The sequence below is a fragment of the Myotis brandtii genome, unplaced genomic scaffold, assembly GCF_000412655.1.
Source record: "Myotis brandtii unplaced genomic scaffold, ASM41265v1 scaffold32, whole genome shotgun sequence".
In the NCBI taxonomy this organism is placed as follows: Eukaryota; Metazoa; Chordata; class Mammalia; order Chiroptera; family Vespertilionidae; genus Myotis; species Myotis brandtii.
In genome coordinates this window covers 1094548-1110407 of record NW_005362269.1, presented here as the reverse complement: position 1 = coordinate 1110407, position 15860 = coordinate 1094548, and the positions used below count along the sequence as shown (strand labels likewise).

Sequence of the window (15860 nt, the reverse complement as noted above, 5' to 3'; positions counted from 1 at the left end):
CGGGGGGGGAGGTGGGTGACTGACCCAGCACTTGGAGACGCACCCGGGACAACCCGTCGCAAGCGAGGACACTAATGTGGCAGTGGAACGTCAACACCATGGAAACTCACAGACAGAAGCAGCTTTGTTCAATGTAAACATTGATTTTTTTTTTTAAAAGGACAGCAGTTTCAAGTCTCTCTCTCTCTCTCTTTCTCTCTCTCGTATTCTCTCATACGCTCGCTCTCTCTCCTTCTCATATACTTATTTTCTTTGAAAGCGTAAACATATTGAAAGGGCCTTGTCTGAGGTATTGAGGTATTCCTCGAAGGTTAAGGCTGTGATCAATGCAGGCTCTGCTGGGCCTCCTTCAGTAAGCTGTCAAAATCCATGGCTTCGTACTTGCTTTTCACTGACGCACGAAGGGCCTCTTCGGAATTGGAATCTGGGCAGGGGGTGGAGGAGTCGGTGAGTGGGGAAGGCGGTGAGCAAGTCAGAAAGGACATACGGTCAGAAAATCTGCCACCACGGAGTGGACGTGGCCCAAGACCTCGGAGAGCCCTGGACAGCGGGCACCAGCTCGGCCACTCGGCTGTCACACGTCTGCTGTGTCGCCAACGTCTCAGGGCCTTGGGTGCCATTGGTAGAATGGGGGTGGGGGGCTGACCTAGAGCACCCCAGGGTTCTTTTATCCTATAATCCTACTTCCCTCAAGAGCTTCCTGCCCATTAGCAAGCCGTTGTGCATGTCAGCTAAGGCAGTCTACAAAACTAGGGTGCCCTCCCTGTCGGGCCATGAACCCGGGCCCCAGAAATGGGCCTGCGCCAGGTGGAGCGCTACCCAGCCCAGAACCCTCCCAGCCCTGACACTCAGCCCCGTGCTAAGGAGGCTGCGGCGGACTCTCCCCTGCAAATAATTCTCTCCTGGACTGTACTTCTTTGTCTTTCTTCACTGACTTGTCCCCAAATGGGGAGGGCATGGCCACAGTATTGTTAATGGACAAGGCTGCTGCCTGTGGGGGCCACCACGAATGCCCCTCCAGGGGGACAGGGCAGCCAGTGGTGCTGCCACGTGGCTGTGGACACAAGATTGGACCTTCCAAGAGGCCCCAGGAGACCTGAATCTCTTTTTGGTGCCCGTCCTGGGACAGGACAAGATGGACCAGAGACCGGAAGGAAAGCAGGACGACAGCCACAAGGGGAAGTGGCTGCAGAGCTGTAGGAATTGGCACAGGGAGCCTGGGTTGGGAGCTGTGTCCAGATGGGGCACTAGGTCTGGGTCTCATGAAGGGAGGTCTCGCCCTTCGTGCTCTGGTCTCAGGGAACTTGGGGCCTGTGGACTTACCGTAGTCAGTGTACCTGGGCCAGCAGAAGTCCCGGAAGCCCCCACAGCTCAGCCGGAACGAGGGCTCATTGTGCTTCCGCAGGGCGGCGCCGTTCCTCAGGGAGAGGGCGGCGTGCTCGGAACACCGGTAGGTGATGAAGCCGTATTTCTCGCCTCTGCGGGGACAGGGCAGGGACTGTGTCACTGGGCCAGCTTGGAAGAGGGGTAGAAAGCCAATGACCCCGCACCCATGTCGCAGGACCCCCCACACGGAAACGAGGACAATGGCTAAGCTGGCCTCTGCGACAGTCAGAGCAGGTGCTTTACGGAATGCCTGCCAGTGCTGGCCGCCACACTTCACCCACCCCCGCTCAGTGGGTGCTGCCAGCTCAGCTCAGGGAGGGAACAGGCCAGTGGGCTCAGGGGGTCCTCACTCAGGCCTCCCGCCGTGAAGGCTGCTGCTCTTCACAGGCTCCTTTCCCCCATGACTCCCGTCTTCTGGGGTTTGCCATGCCTACACCCCATCCCACCACTTCCTCGGAGGCTAACTTGGCCTCACCCTCCCTAATATCGCTGGTACACATCTCACTCTTCATGGGAGACATCTGTGACATTCGCCAAGGCTCGGGGAGTCTAAAGTCAGTCCTACCCCATGGTTCCATGGACCAGAAAAAGAATCCCGAGTGATAAATCCGGCGGCTGTGCAGACTCGGGCAGAGACAATGTGGAGGCTCCCCTCGCCCTCCGACAGGCTTACCAACAGCAGGTGCCTAATAAACACTCCACTGAATCCCGTGTCCTGACACTTGTCTGAGGCAGGCCAGAGTCGAACCCCTTCTGCCTCTAAATATGTCTGAGACTGGTAGTACGTCTGAGACTCGTGTGTGCTTCAGAAATATTAACAAATTGACCCCTCTCTTTAAAAATTAATTTGCTTTTTGCTTTGGCATGTGATCTACATATGGTATCCTAAAGACTGCACAGAACTTAAAACACTTCTATTTGTATGACGACTCTTTTTAAAAATTGTGGTAAAAACACATAACATAAAATGTACCATCTTTACTATTGTTTTAAAATATTTTTCTTAAATTTTAGAGAGGGAGAGAGAGAGAAACATTGATGTGGGAGGGAAACATTGATTGGCTGCCTCCTGCATGGTCCCTACCAGGGATGGAGCCTGCAATCCGGGAGTGTGCCCTGAGCAGGAATCAAACTGGCAACCTTTTGCCTGGGATGATGCCCAACCCACTGAGCCACGCCAGCCAGAGCCATCTTTACTATTTTTAAGTGTCTAGTTAAGCCGTGTTAAGTATATTCACATTGTTGTGCAACAGATCCCCAGAATTTCTTCATCTTGCAAAACTGAAACTCTATACCCATTGAACAACTCTCCCTCATCCCCTCTCCCCAGCCCCTGGCAATCCACTATTCTACTTCCGGTTTCTATGACTTTGACTAGTCTAAGGACCTCACACAAGTGGAATCATCCAGTATGTCTTTGTAACTGGCTTTATTTCACTTAGCAGAATGTCCTCAAGCTTCATTCATGCTTATAGCACATAACAGGATTTCCTTTCTTTTTCAGATGGAATGATATTCCATCATATGCATATACTATTATTTTCTTTATCCATTCATCCGTGGATGGACACCTGGCTGGTTTCCACCTGTTGGCTATGGTGAATCACGGCGCTATGAACATGGTTGTGCAAATATCTCTTTGAGATCTTGCTTTCAATTCTTTTGAGTATATACCCAGAAGTGGGATTTGCTGGATCATATGGTAATTCTATGTCTAATTCTTTAGGCAATTTCATACTGTTTCCCATAGTGGCTGCACCATTTTATATTCCCACCATGAGCGCAGAAGGGTCCCCTTTCCTCCACATCCTTGCCAACACTTGTTATTTTCTGAGGCCATCCTAATGGATGTGAGGTATGCAATGATTTCTATGCAGACACTATTTTCTCATTGAAGCCTTAAAAATTATTAATAAATTAGGATTTAACAACTTTAATGACGTAGCTTGCAAGTATAATAGGAGATTCTTTAGAATTATTTCAAAACCAAGTTTTTGACATCTGAGTTGTACCTTTATATACAACATAGTTTTGCAGGCCCCTGACAGATGAAACACTGCTTCCCCAGGTGAGTGAGGAAAAACCAGGCTGCCCAGGAGAGTGGACAGTCTGTGAGTGGCTGCTGCGGAGCAATGGGGAGGGGTGAGCAGCGTGGAGCTTGCACAGCAGGGAGGTCCCAATGTATCCATGCCTTTCACCCCCAAGGGGCTGTCTGCTGCCCTGTCTCAGGTCTCGGGCGGAGAACCTGAAGCAGACACGTGGGCTGCAGATCTGGCTCTGCCACGAACCAGCTGCTCAGTCACCTGGTCTGAGCTCCCCAATGAAAGGTCAGCCATAGAAAGAATGAGTGTATGTCACAGGCACAGGGTTGGGAAGTGTAGAGAATGCATGGAAACTGACTGGTACTTAGCAAACCATCAGCACGTGTCCCCTGCTATTCCTGGGCTGCACGATACTGGTCCTTCCCAAGGTCCAGGCTGTGGATTTACTCAAATTTGTTCCGCAAACCTTGTGGGGCATCTTCTGCGTGGCCAGCCCTGGATGGGGACCTCTACCCCTCCGCACCCCCCTCCTCTGCCAGATTCCACCCACCTCTTGCTTCTCGTCAGCACCTGGCACTCCACAATCTCACCAAACACTTCGAAGCGCCTCTTCAGCTCGTGGGAGCTCATGTCGCTGGAGAGATTTCGAACATACACCACTCGGCCTTCGCCCTGCTCGGGAAGGGGGACACAGAGGGACCCAGTCACTGCCTGGCTTCCCGGGGCACCTTGGTGGCAGGCTCCCAGGGATTCCTGGTGCCCAGGCCATGGCGCCTGGCTGAGCGAGTGGCACCAGCGGGGGCTGGAGTCAGAGAGGACCGGTCCTGCTGGAGAAGGGGGCTTCGGGGGTGGGAAAGGGACCCCCACGGGAAGCAATTGCTTCCTTGAAGAACATGAGCAGAGATTGGGCGGAGAAAACAGAGAGGCTCATCACTGTTAATATAACCTCGTACTCAGGAGCGTCCACGTTTGTTTTGAGTCTGAGAGGCAGCCCTTGGGAGCCTGGTCGTCCAGGGAGTCAGGGGGGCTGGGAGGAACGTGATGGGACAGGAGACACAGGGCTTCTGGAGCCAACATTATCCTTGGTTCTGCCAGGGCGTTAGACACGCTGATGGAGGCCACCTTCGGGTGAGCTCGGGACCATGCCCACGGGCCCCTAGAGCAGCCCAGCAGAGGGAAGGGGTGGGGGAAGCCCAGCCTCTCCTCTTCGACCTGTGGCTGCGCCCAGTTAAAGCCACTGCCAGTGGAAGAGTCGCTCTGACCTGCTTTGACTCCAGCCATGTCCCTGGGGACCTGGGAGCCTGCGCTTCCAGGGGCAACACGGACAGGTTCTGGTTGGGACAGGCTTTCTCCAGGAGCAGGTCAAGGCCAGCGACTCTGGAACCCTCCCAGGCTCTGCTGTCAACAGTCGTGGGAACTGTGCACCCCACACCAGCACACGATGGGTCTCAGTTAAGCTCAGTGAGAAAGCCCCTCTCCGGGCCTCCTGGCAGCTCCTTGAATTCATTACACTCTTTCCTGCCTCTGCCCCTTGTTCTAAGTCTTTGCTTGGTTGGGACCTTTCATCCCTTCCTTGAATTCATTACACTCTTTCCTGCCTCTGCCCCTTATTCTAAGTCTTTGCTTTCATCCCTCAGGGCTCAGCTCCTTGAAGAGGCCCCGCCTCCAGACCACCATATAAATACATCCTCCCAACAGTCAGACAGTCTCATTGCGACGTGATCACCCTCACAGCGTTCTTCCCAGCCTGTCATTACAGTGCTGATTTCGTTCATGAGCCTGTTGTCACTCTCTCTTCTGCCCCTCGTCTGTCTTGTTCATTGTGGTCGTCCAGGGCCTAGGACGGTGCCACACATGTCACAGCTCCTGCATGGACACACCTGGATTCTAGGAGGACGCTCCACACACAGCCTGTGCTGTTAAGCACCTGCTTGCAGACAGCTCTGTACCCGTGGCAGGGAGACCCCGTGTGTGCCCCCTGCCTCCTCCCCAAAGCACCCGTCATGGGAAAGCAATCGAGTGAGAGTCCGTTTGTCCTTCTGTCCTTGTCTTACTACCCCTTCCCTCCTTTCCAGTGACATTGAGGGGCTGGCTCACCCTCAAACCCCACCCCTGGCTTCCCGGTTAATGTTGTGGGGCGGGGGCTTTGCAGTAGGCTCACCGGGCAGCTGGGTCTGTGCACTCTCTCTGGGGGAGGATCAGAGAAGTGAGTGGGGAGCAAGGGATGGGTTCTCTTGGTCCCTTAGACCTGATCAAGCTGGGGGACCCTTAGGAAGCACAAGGCCCAACTCTCTTGTGTGCAGATGAGTAAACGGAGGCTCGGGGAAGCAGGGGTACCTGCCCAACGTCACACAGAAGGTGGAGGCGGGATTAGTGTGTGGCCGGGCCGGCCTGGCTCTGTTCCCCCAACCACGCCTGCCCTGAAACAGCTTCAGGCCTGCAAAGTCCAGGTCCTTCCTGACGCCCCTGCTGGTTCCCGTTTGCTCTGGGCTCCCGGGCCCCAGGTCACTTACAATAGCCTTTTCCCGCCGCTTCCTGGCATGCCGGACGCTTGGCGTTCCGTCTGAACACGGCCCTCTGCTCTCACATCTGTCAGTGAACAAGCAAAGCAGAGGCACTCACTCTCAGGAGGGACCATGTGGGGTGGGCGGCAGAACTACAAGGACCCCCTGAGCAATGAGAGCCAGTCCTCATGTGGGGCTGAGCACCGACACCCGCCTCCTGCCACCTTCTGGGACTAGATCGCTGGGACCCACCACCTTGCTGATCATAACCCATCTGCACCTTCCCAGGCCCTTATGGATAAAAAGGCCCTTTCACTTCATTCTCGTATTTGATCGGAGGAAGAAACCAATGCAGCCTTATGTTTCCCCATTTTCTAGATGAAAACCCTGAGGCTCAGGTGCAGGATAGGATTTGCTGAAACCAGAATGTGCAGAAGCCAGAGGAAGAAGGAGGTCTGCTGAATCAGACGCACTGCTCTCTGGTGGTTGGTGCTGGGGTTGCCATCACAGCCCCATGTCCGGCTCTGCCACATGCTGTCTGTACCCTTGGGAATATGATACAGCGCAGAGGATAAGAGCAGGGCTCTGGAGTCAGCCAGCCTGTGCTTGAAGCCCGGCTCTACTGCCTCGCTGCTGGGTGACATCGGGCCCGGTCCGTAAGCCCTCTCAGCTTCAGTTCATCCGCAAAATAGGGAGATCGATGGCAACCACCTCCTCAGCCTTTGTGAGGGTCAAATCAGAAAACGCACGTAAATGCCGAGCCCAGGATCTACGTGCATAATAACTGCTTGCTCTGTATTTCTGCTGAACCCCTTTGAGCCTCAGCTTCGTCTATAAAACGGGGATAGGAAGCAGATGCACTCTCCAAAGGCCTCTGTGAAGCTCAGGTCGGGTGAGAGAAGGGGACGTGATCTGCGTGCGAGCTTTAAAGTGCGCTACAATAACAGTATCACCATCCGTTTGCAATGGAATTGGCAGTGTCCCCTGAAGAGCCGAGAGCGACCGGAAGGTACTGCGGGGTTAGGGGTTAGTGTTGTTAAACCAGCTCACAACGCTTCCTGTCGAGCAATGTTTGATAGCGGAAGCACAGGGAAAGAACTGTGGGTCTGGAGAAGGCTGACGACTAGTTTACCAGGCTTACCAGGTGCTGAGCTCTGCCAGGCAGCCCAGCAGGAAGTCAGTCAACTTTCTCCAGTGAGCAGACACGCCAGGCTGAGCTTGGCCCAAAAGCGAGCAGAGGAAAAGAAGTCGTGGGGGTTTCTAGAAAGGCTCCCAACTCGTTGCCAGCAGGCCCTGAGTGCAGGCCCTGCCTGAACACCCCAGAACCTGTCAGCGGGGAGGAGCCCGGGCAGCTCCAGCTCCAGTGCTGGGGGATGGGTTTGACAGGAATAGAACCTCAGCAGCTTTGGAACAAGGAACGAATGTGGCAGAGAAACTGCCTAATGTAAACACTGAGTCATTTAGCTCACAGCAACCCCGGGGGAAAGGAGAACGGAGCCGGAAAGAGAGCAAGAGAGTGGAGAGAGGTCTAAGGGAAGCCGGTCCTGACTGATCATCCTGGCTTATTATAGGGAAGGGCTTTTAGAGAAATCGCCGGGGAGCTCAATCTGAGTAACATAGTCCAGGGCTTCTAAACATTAGTGCCTGGGGAGTCCCATAAAAATCAAATGCCCAGTTAGATGTATATGCACATTTTTTAATGGGGGAGGAGCCTTTGCACTGATCAGATTTTCAAACAGTGAAGAGCTGCTGGTGTAGATATGTAAATAGGAAGCTGAAATTTTCTAAGAAAAGGTATCTTTCTATTACTGAATTCTGGTTCTCAGAGTCATACTCTGGGGACTCTGGGCATCATCACCTGGGAACTTATTGTTAGAAATGCAAATTATCTACCCCCAGACCTACAGAATCAAAAACTGAGGGGGTGGGGCCCAGCCATCTGCGGTTAACAGCCCTCCAGGTGACTCAGCGGCGCTGCTCTAGACCCAATAGCACCATCTAGTGGTCACTCAGGTGCATCTCAGACAGAGGGCTTGGGACCTGCGCCAGCCCACCTCAGGCTCCCCTCCCCCAGGAAGATCCTGCTGGGATCAGGGAGAGAAGCAACCTGCCTCCATCAAAATATGCCAAACCTCCATTCTTTCTGCCTGGCAATCCACTGACTTTTGGACCGGCTCCCTCTGCAGGCCGGTTCAGTGAGCAAAGACTGGATGAGCAAACAGGCTCATGACGCACCTTCGCATCATTCCTGAGCAAAGGTAAAAGGGGGGTTGACTGGAAAGTCACAGTGCAACTCAGCAGCACCGAAAAAAGGGAAAAAACCTTATCACTGCTTGAAACCCAGGTATGTTTCAGAACACAGAATAGAATTACGCTAATTTTCCTTTTACATGTAAGTGTCACATAGGTGTTAAACTGTGTGGGTATGTATATCCTATATAATAAAAGGCTAATATGCAAATGGACCGAACAGTGGAACACAGAGGGAGTGCTACTCAGCCAGAAGCCCGGCTCACGATTGGCGAGCACAGTGGTGGTGGTGGGAGCCTCTCCCACCTCCGTGACTGGCGGGTAGGAGTGAGGGGTCCCAGACTGCGAGAGGGCACAGGGCCTCTAGTGTTTCCGTAAAAACCCACCCATTTTACAACTATGTAAGCAGAAAACAGGTGAATAAGAAGTAAGCTCATTTAGACATAAGGCTCCAAATGGTGGAAAGTAGAGGTTCTCCCCCTCCTGAGGCCAAGAGATTTGGGCCTCTCCTGACGGTCACTCAGCAGGCTCTGCCTGCCTCCAGGACTAGCCCACAGCTCCCCCGAGGAGACCACCCTCAGATCTCTAACCAGGCCATGGACCACACAGGGAAACGCCGACCCGGTTTCAAGGCTCCTCCCTCCCCTGGTACCCTGGGGACTGGGGTCTTCAGCTGCCCATCGTCCCCCCTGAGGCCACCCAGCCATACCTGAAGGTCCTGCGCATGGCTGGTGACCGGGAGCGGCAGGAGGAGGAGCCAGAGCTGGAGCGGCTGCGGGAACAGAGCTGCCGACTGGCCTTGCTTGGTGGGCTCTGGTAGGGGCAGTAGTCAGAGCGAGGGGGGCTGACCCCGGAGTCGTCGTCATTGTCCTCCTCCTCCTCCTCCAGGAGGAAGCTGCTCTCGCCACTGCTGCTGCTGCTGTCCTCAAAAACAGTGTCGTATTCGGGGCTCTTGCACAAGGCCAGGTCTTCGTCCTCCAGGGCGGTCTCCAGGAGCCCAAAGTGCTTGGTGAGGCTGGCGCGGATCTCGTGGTCTCTCAGCAGCAGACTGTCCTTGGGGGGTGCACCTGCGTGTTCCTCCCAGCCCGAGGCCTGCGCTTCAGCCTGCAGGGCACCCTGCTGGGGCCGGTCCTCAAGGTGGACCCCAGATGGCTCCCAGGACCTCAGCACCTTCCTCTGCAGGGCGCCCTCGGGCTTGAGCACCTGGCAGTAGTCATGGTCTCCAAAGGAACAGGAGAAGGGGCGCTTCTGGCCGGCCTGGGAGGCGGGCTGGGCGGTGGCATGCCGCAGGTGGGACAGGAGCTCACTCCGCTCCGGGTGCTGCTTCGGCAGCTTGTGGGCCGCCCCTGTGGCCGCCCTGAGCTGGAGGCCCTCCGGGGTGGGGAGCCTGGGAGCTATGTCTTGGCCTGGGCTGTGCTTGATGTCCGGCTTGAAGGGGTCCTCCTCTGTGGGCTTGTACGGAGGGGTGGTGGGTGGGGTGAGTCCTACCCATGCAAGAGGAGACGCATGTGAGGTGGAGACAGATCACTTCTCCAAGAGACACTGAAGCCCTAGTTTGGGATGGCAAAGTGGGACCCCACTTCCCAAACGCTATGGGATGGCAGGCATCACTGATCGGTTACTGCACTCCTGGCTGAGCCTGGGACTCCTCAGAGTCCACCATCCATTTTTCGGAGCTGACATGTGATGAGACCCATTTGCCATCCCTTCTGTAGCCTGGCAATGGCAGCCGAGGCCCCCGACCATCCAGGATAACTTCCTGCTCCCCATCCAGTCGTTCAACAGGACCTCCCAGCTGCCTCCCTCCTGGATTTGATCACCACGGTGTCCTTAGGGCTCCTGTATCTGACCTTGGCCTCCATCCTCCCCCACGCACAAGAGGAAACTCGGTAAAACACCCAGATCGCTTCCTCTCTTGGGCTCCCGAAGTCTATAGGATCAACACCACACCCCCCAGCCTGGCATTCCTCTCAGCCTCTTGTGGTTGCTCTTTGCTGAACCCCCAGTTCTGCCAGGTCACAAGGCTCGGTGAGCGGTCCCCTCAGGGGCCTCTGTACTTTCCCTCCTCTTGCCTTTGCTCCTGCTGATTCTGCTGCCAGAGATACCCTCCCCCTTCTTTGTCTCCCCAACTCCCACTCACTCTGTAAGGCCAGCTCCAGTGCCCCCTGCAAATCTGCCCAGGCCCCACTTCTGCCCCTCGCACCGCCCCTCTGTGCTCCCAGGGCTGTGACACATACTTTGGAATTAGTGGGAACGAAACAGTACTCATCATGGTGTGAGTCTGTCTCCCATATAGGACTGCGGACTCCTTTGGGGGAAACAGTGGCTCTGCCTTTGCTGAGCCCGACATCAGCTCACAGGCCAGTTGGCCCCTGAGCTTCCTCCTTATAACACCCTCATGATGCATCTCAAGACCTGGCACAGCCTGTGCCACAGTGGCAGGGAGAGCTCAAGGGGGCACCCCTCACTGCCCGAGGGGCTGCTCAGTGTGGGGGACTCATTGCTAGGCATTGTGCCAGCTCCCCCAAGGGCAGCCCCGCTCACCTGCCGTGCCACAGAGTTCCACTGTCAAGGTCTGCTCAAAACTCTTCTTGCCAAAAGGAGGGTCACTGGTGGGCGGGGAGGACAGAAAGGAAAGAGGCCGGTCAGCAGCAGGCCCCACCTCCCCGAGCATGGGAGAGGGCAAGGGGACACCGTGATAGACCCTGGCTCTGCTGCCCCTGGAAGTGAGGCCTGGGGAGAATTTGCTGGGGGTCCCCCCTCCCCTTCCTGGCTTTTAGAGGAAATTCAAAGCTGCAAGAGAGATGTGCTGGAGAGTGGAGAGAGGGCAAGGATCATCAGCCGCCTTATTGTATAGATTGAGCATCTGAAGCCCAGAGAGGGAGACTGACTTGCCCAAAGCCACACAGCATTTCCAGCTTTCTCCCATCGAGAAAAGAACTCCTTCCCTGGTCCTGGAGAGGACAGCCTACAAAACGGTGGAGGCCTTGATTCCCCACCCTTCCCTGCAGAGCCTAGTGCCTAATAACAAACTCCCTTCTAAGGGAGCCCAGCTCCGAGGGCCCCGGGGGCAATGAGGGCATGGGCATGGGGGCAGGGCCAGGCTCAGGACTGATGGACCACCCAGCCCCCCCCCCCCCCCGACCTACACCCCCAAAAGGACAAAGTCTCATGGAATAATAACCTGATAATTTCTAAAACCTACCTTTGTGACAAGCTCAGCATGAGGCACCTGGAAGAGTCTGAAAAGAAGACAAAAAAGAAAAAAATTAACATCCCTCAACATGGCACCATTAGCAAATGCTTCCCTCAGGAGGAGACCCCAATTGGTACCAAGCACAGCTCCCCTCAGCATGCGACCCAAAAGCCTCTGCCATTTTTAGGGAACAACCCAAAGCCACCTTCATCCCCGGGTCTCAGCAACATCAGCTCCTGGCAGATCTACTCCATTTCACAGAAAGAGCAGATGAGTGCAAAGGGCGACCCCTCCTGGCCACACAGGGTAGCACAGGGGGAAGAGCTGGGAGCCCAAGGCCAGCGGCTATGAGCTCTGGCACCCGTGGATGCAGGACTAACCAGCTGAAGGGATCACTAGATATCTCGGTGCCTCCATTTCTGTGTCTTAAAATGGGGATTAAAACGAGTAATTATAATCGTGTGAGGGGGTCAATGGGGATCATCTGTGTTCAACCAGTGCCTGGCACCGGTGCCTCCATTTCTGTGTCTTAAAATGGGGATTAAATCGAGTAATTATAATCGTGTGAGGGGTCAATAGGGATCATCTGTGTTCGACCAGTGCCTGGCATAGTAAGCACACAAGTACACAGAAGAACAGATAACTCTTAATAGTATCATCACTACTGTTACCATTTAAAATTCACCTTCATTGTGGAGCTGAATTTATAGACACACCTTCTGTCACATCATCACCCACGAAGTCTTCTTTAGAGCACTTATCACAATATGTAATTATCTTCCTTTTGTGCTTACTTTTTGGTCACCTGTCTCCCCCACTGAAACACAAGCCCCATCAAGGCAGGCATCTCCCTCCTTGTTCATTAAGTGGTGTCTGGCCCATGCATGGTGTACGGGTAATTCCTGAAGATCTGCCCAGCTAGCCCATTGTACAGAAAGGAAAGTTGAGATCCAGAGAGGAGAAGGGACTTGACCAATGCAGGGCTCCCGGCTCCCAGCACAGGGGGGTTCACCACCTCCCACCCTTGCCCCTCTCCTGCAGACGGACTCCGACTACCTCTGGAAGGGAGCCGCGGGCAGCTGGGGTCCTCATCCGTGTCCCCACACCCACTCTCACAGGGGCTCTCCAGAGCCGGGATCTGGGGTCCCCGGGGTTGCTGCTGGGCTTGGCCACTATCCTCGTCTGTGGGGCTGCCCTGCTCCCCCTCCGTGTCATAGGCCTCGGGAGCCAGGCTCAGCGAGGGCAGAGCTCCTTCTCCTTGGGGCTCTGAGGGGCCCAGCGACTCATCGGTGAACGTCAGCCAGGGGCCCAGCTCCGGGTTCAGTCTCCTGGAACGCCGCACGGGGCACACCGAGCTCTCCAGCTTCCTCCCCAGCTTGGTCCACGGCAGGCCTCTGCCCGGCCTTTTCCAGCCCCATTCTTCCTCCTCCTCCTCTTCTTTTTCTTCCTCCTCCTCCTCCTCTTCCTCTTCCTCCTCCTGCTGCAGCCTAGCCAACCGGCTGACATGACCTTTCACCTCCAGCCGCAGTGGGCGCAGGCTGCGACTGGGCCCGGTGCTCTTGGGTGAAGCCGCGACCCTCACCTCCTCCACGGGACACGGGCGGCCGGGGGAGGCCTGACCGTCTTTGGGCCTGTGCTGGGGCCTGAGGGAGGCGTAGACAGGTGTGGCCAGGCGGTAGGGTTTGCTGACATCACAGAGGACATCTTGAGCCAGAAGTTCCCTCAGGATGGAAAACTCAGCCCATGTGGCTTTGGAAGGGTGCGGGGACCGGGCCCAGGGTCTGACCTGCTTGGAGGGGTTGGTGCAGGGCGGAGGGGCGGGCTCTGAGGCCTGTGTGGACAGCTTCCTCTGGGGGAGGCAGTAGGTGTGCATGTAGCGAATGAGCTGCAGCACGGCCTGCATGTCCTCCGGGGACACCTGGGCCCCAGGGCCTGCCCTGCCCTGCGCCGGGGAGTCCCAGGGAGAGGCTGGAGCTGGCTGGGGGCTCAGGCAGTCCTTGCCCGGCTCCTCATCCTCCTTGGCGGGGAGCCGGGGAGGCAGGGGGGCTGGTGGCTGCAGGCCCCTCTCTGGGGAGTGGGCTTTCGCCTGGAGGCAGGATGGCACCGAGGTGAGGTGCTTATGCAGTTCCGAACAACTCCGGCTCTGAGGCTGCGTCGTGGGGGCCTTCTTCTCTTGGGTGCTGTCCACCTAGGAAGGAAAAGAGACCAGAGTGAGGAGGGAGGCCCACCCTGCTCCTCCCCTCCGCCCCACCCCTGCAGCCACTGGCCGGGCTCAGGAGGATCATCCAACACCGCCAGGTTTCACTCATTGTATTCCCCGCACAGAGCCTGGCCCTGGCTGTGCTCAGGCGATGAGGGACGGAGGGATGAAGGGACGGCCGGCCTCCTAGCCTGGATTTCGCCCCTTCCAGATTCACAGCAGAGCCTGCCCTGCCGCCCCACAGCCCTGCCCGCTGCCTCAGGAACAGCACCAGGAAGCACATTGTTGGCTGCCCGGGGCAGGCGTGGGAACAGGGTTTAACTATAGATGGGGCACCGGGGGTCTTTCTGGGATGGAGGAAATGTTCTCAAACTGGGTTGGGGTGATGACTATGCAACCCTGTAAATTTACTAAAAATCACTGAATTTTATTTCCAAAACAGGTGCCTTTTATATGTGAGTGGCACCTCCATAAAGCTGTTAAAAAAATACAAAAGAGCCCGGGCCGGCATGGCTCAGTGATTGAGTATCGACCTACGAACCAAGAGGCCACGGTTCAATTCCCAGACAGGGCACATGCCCAGGTTGCGGGCTCAATCCCCAGTGCAGGAAGCAGACAATCAATGATTCTGTCTCATCATTGATGTTTCTTTCTTTCTTTCTCTCTCCCTCTCTCTCTCTCTCTCTCTCTCTCTCTCTCCCCCTGTCTGAAATCAATAAAAATATATATTAAAAAAAAGAAGAAAAATTCAATAGCTTCCCAGTGCCCATCGGATAAAGTGCCCGTGGCCAGGTACTCGGGGGCCCTCTGAAATATGGCCCCAGAGACTCTGACCAGCCTCCCTGTCCCCACTTGTCTGTCCAGGGCGTTCCTCCAGGGCACCTGTGTCGTTGCTGGGGCCAGAATGGCTGTCAGGTGTGTCTCACGTCTCTGGGCCACTTCCTAGCCTCCCACAGGCAAAGAGCCGGCTCACCAAGGAGCCGAGCTGCTGCCCGCTCAACAGAACAGGACATAAGGGGGAGACCTTTGTTTTGGGACTCAGCCAGGGAGAGGGCATGGGGACAGGTTGCTACACAGAGCCCGAGCCCGAGAGAGGCCACCCCACTCTGCCGCGAGGTGGGACTGCAGGCCAGTCCCTGCAGGCATGTCCCAGGCAGGAGGGGGGGGGCTGCGTGCAGGCCGTGAGTGACGGGGCGCTGGGAAATCGCCCCCGAAACCTCTCCTTGGAAGTCTCGGAAGACGGAGCCCAAGGGGGGAAAAGGTCTGGCTTAGCTCCTGGGTGTTCATAATACAGCTGCCAACTCCCCAGGGGCTCCCCCGAAAGAAACCCAGCTCCTTACTGTGGTCCCCAAACCACGGGGTCTTGTTTCACGCTGTCACCACATGGAAAAAGCCCCCTGAGGACAGGCCACGTGCCCCTTGTCCCTGCTCTAGCCCCGTGTCTGACGCTGCCTGAACATGGGTGTGTGTGAGAATGTGCGGGGCTCTTCCTGGAACCCCGGCCTGGGCCTGGGTCTCATGAGGTGCCCAGCACACCAGGTACAAGGACTGCGCGAGGAGCAAGGGGGGAAGCTGGAAGTCGACTAAACTTGAACCCCCTGACAGGAGCTGAAGGCTGCACCCCCACCCCCAGCCACCTGGGGGCCAGATGGGTTTGGGGCATGTGCAGAAATACCTTGACACAAGGCCGCTGACTTTTGGACCTCAGGCCGGCCCGGCGCCAGGCGGCCCCTTCCTTCTGGGAGTCGGAGCCAGATGCTGGGTAGGACGTGGCAAGCAGGAGCTTCTGCAGCTGCGGGAGAAGCAGAGAGAAGAGGAGCTGGGCTGAGCCACAGCCAGAGGCCATGGAGGACGGAGAGGCCCAAGCCCCAGCCAGCCCCTCGGACTGACCACGCCTGACCCGGGTCATCACAGGACTGGGAAGAACATAGGACGGGCACTTTGATCTAGACTATGTTCCCAATACACAGAGTGGGGCAAAGGTAGGGTTAAAGTTGTTTGTATGGAAAGTAGCACACTAATGAATACACAATAATAATACAAGAATAAACTCTGTGTTTCGCAGATTCACAACTGGAAACCTGCTTCTGTCCCACCCTGCACATCATGCTTTAACAGAATGGGCAGCCATGATCCAAGATCTGGTTGGGTTTCTCAAAGTCACAGATATTCTTCTTAGGTAATTAATTTTGAAAAGGATTTACCTTTTATTGCAGCGGTTCTCAACCTGTGGGTCGCGACCCCGTTGGGGGTCGAATGACCCTTTCACAGGGTCGCCTAAG

At 55.9% G+C, this 15860-nt stretch overlaps 1 protein-coding gene across 1 annotated transcript in view; it reads right to left on the bottom strand.

The window, feature by feature from the left end:
- Nucleotides 1-6: 6 nt before the first annotated feature.
- PPARGC1B (peroxisome proliferator-activated receptor gamma, coactivator 1 beta) overlaps nucleotides 7-15860 on the bottom strand; it is a 26734-nt gene continuing 10880 nt past the window's right edge. The window contains exons 5-13 of the mRNA XM_005870596.2: nucleotides 15254-15370; nucleotides 12435-13566; nucleotides 11388-11424; nucleotides 10727-10791; nucleotides 8892-9666; nucleotides 5942-6017; nucleotides 3979-4100; nucleotides 1324-1478; nucleotides 7-424 (exon numbers count right to left, since the gene is read on the bottom strand). Coding sequence (XP_005870658.1) covers nucleotides 324-424; nucleotides 1324-1478; nucleotides 3979-4100; nucleotides 5942-6017; nucleotides 8892-9666; nucleotides 10727-10791; nucleotides 11388-11424; nucleotides 12435-13566; nucleotides 15254-15370 — 2580 coding nt within the window. The 3' untranslated portion in view covers nucleotides 7-323. The remainder of the gene's footprint in view (nucleotides 425-1323; nucleotides 1479-3978; nucleotides 4101-5941; nucleotides 6018-8891; nucleotides 9667-10726; nucleotides 10792-11387; nucleotides 11425-12434; nucleotides 13567-15253; nucleotides 15371-15860) is intronic.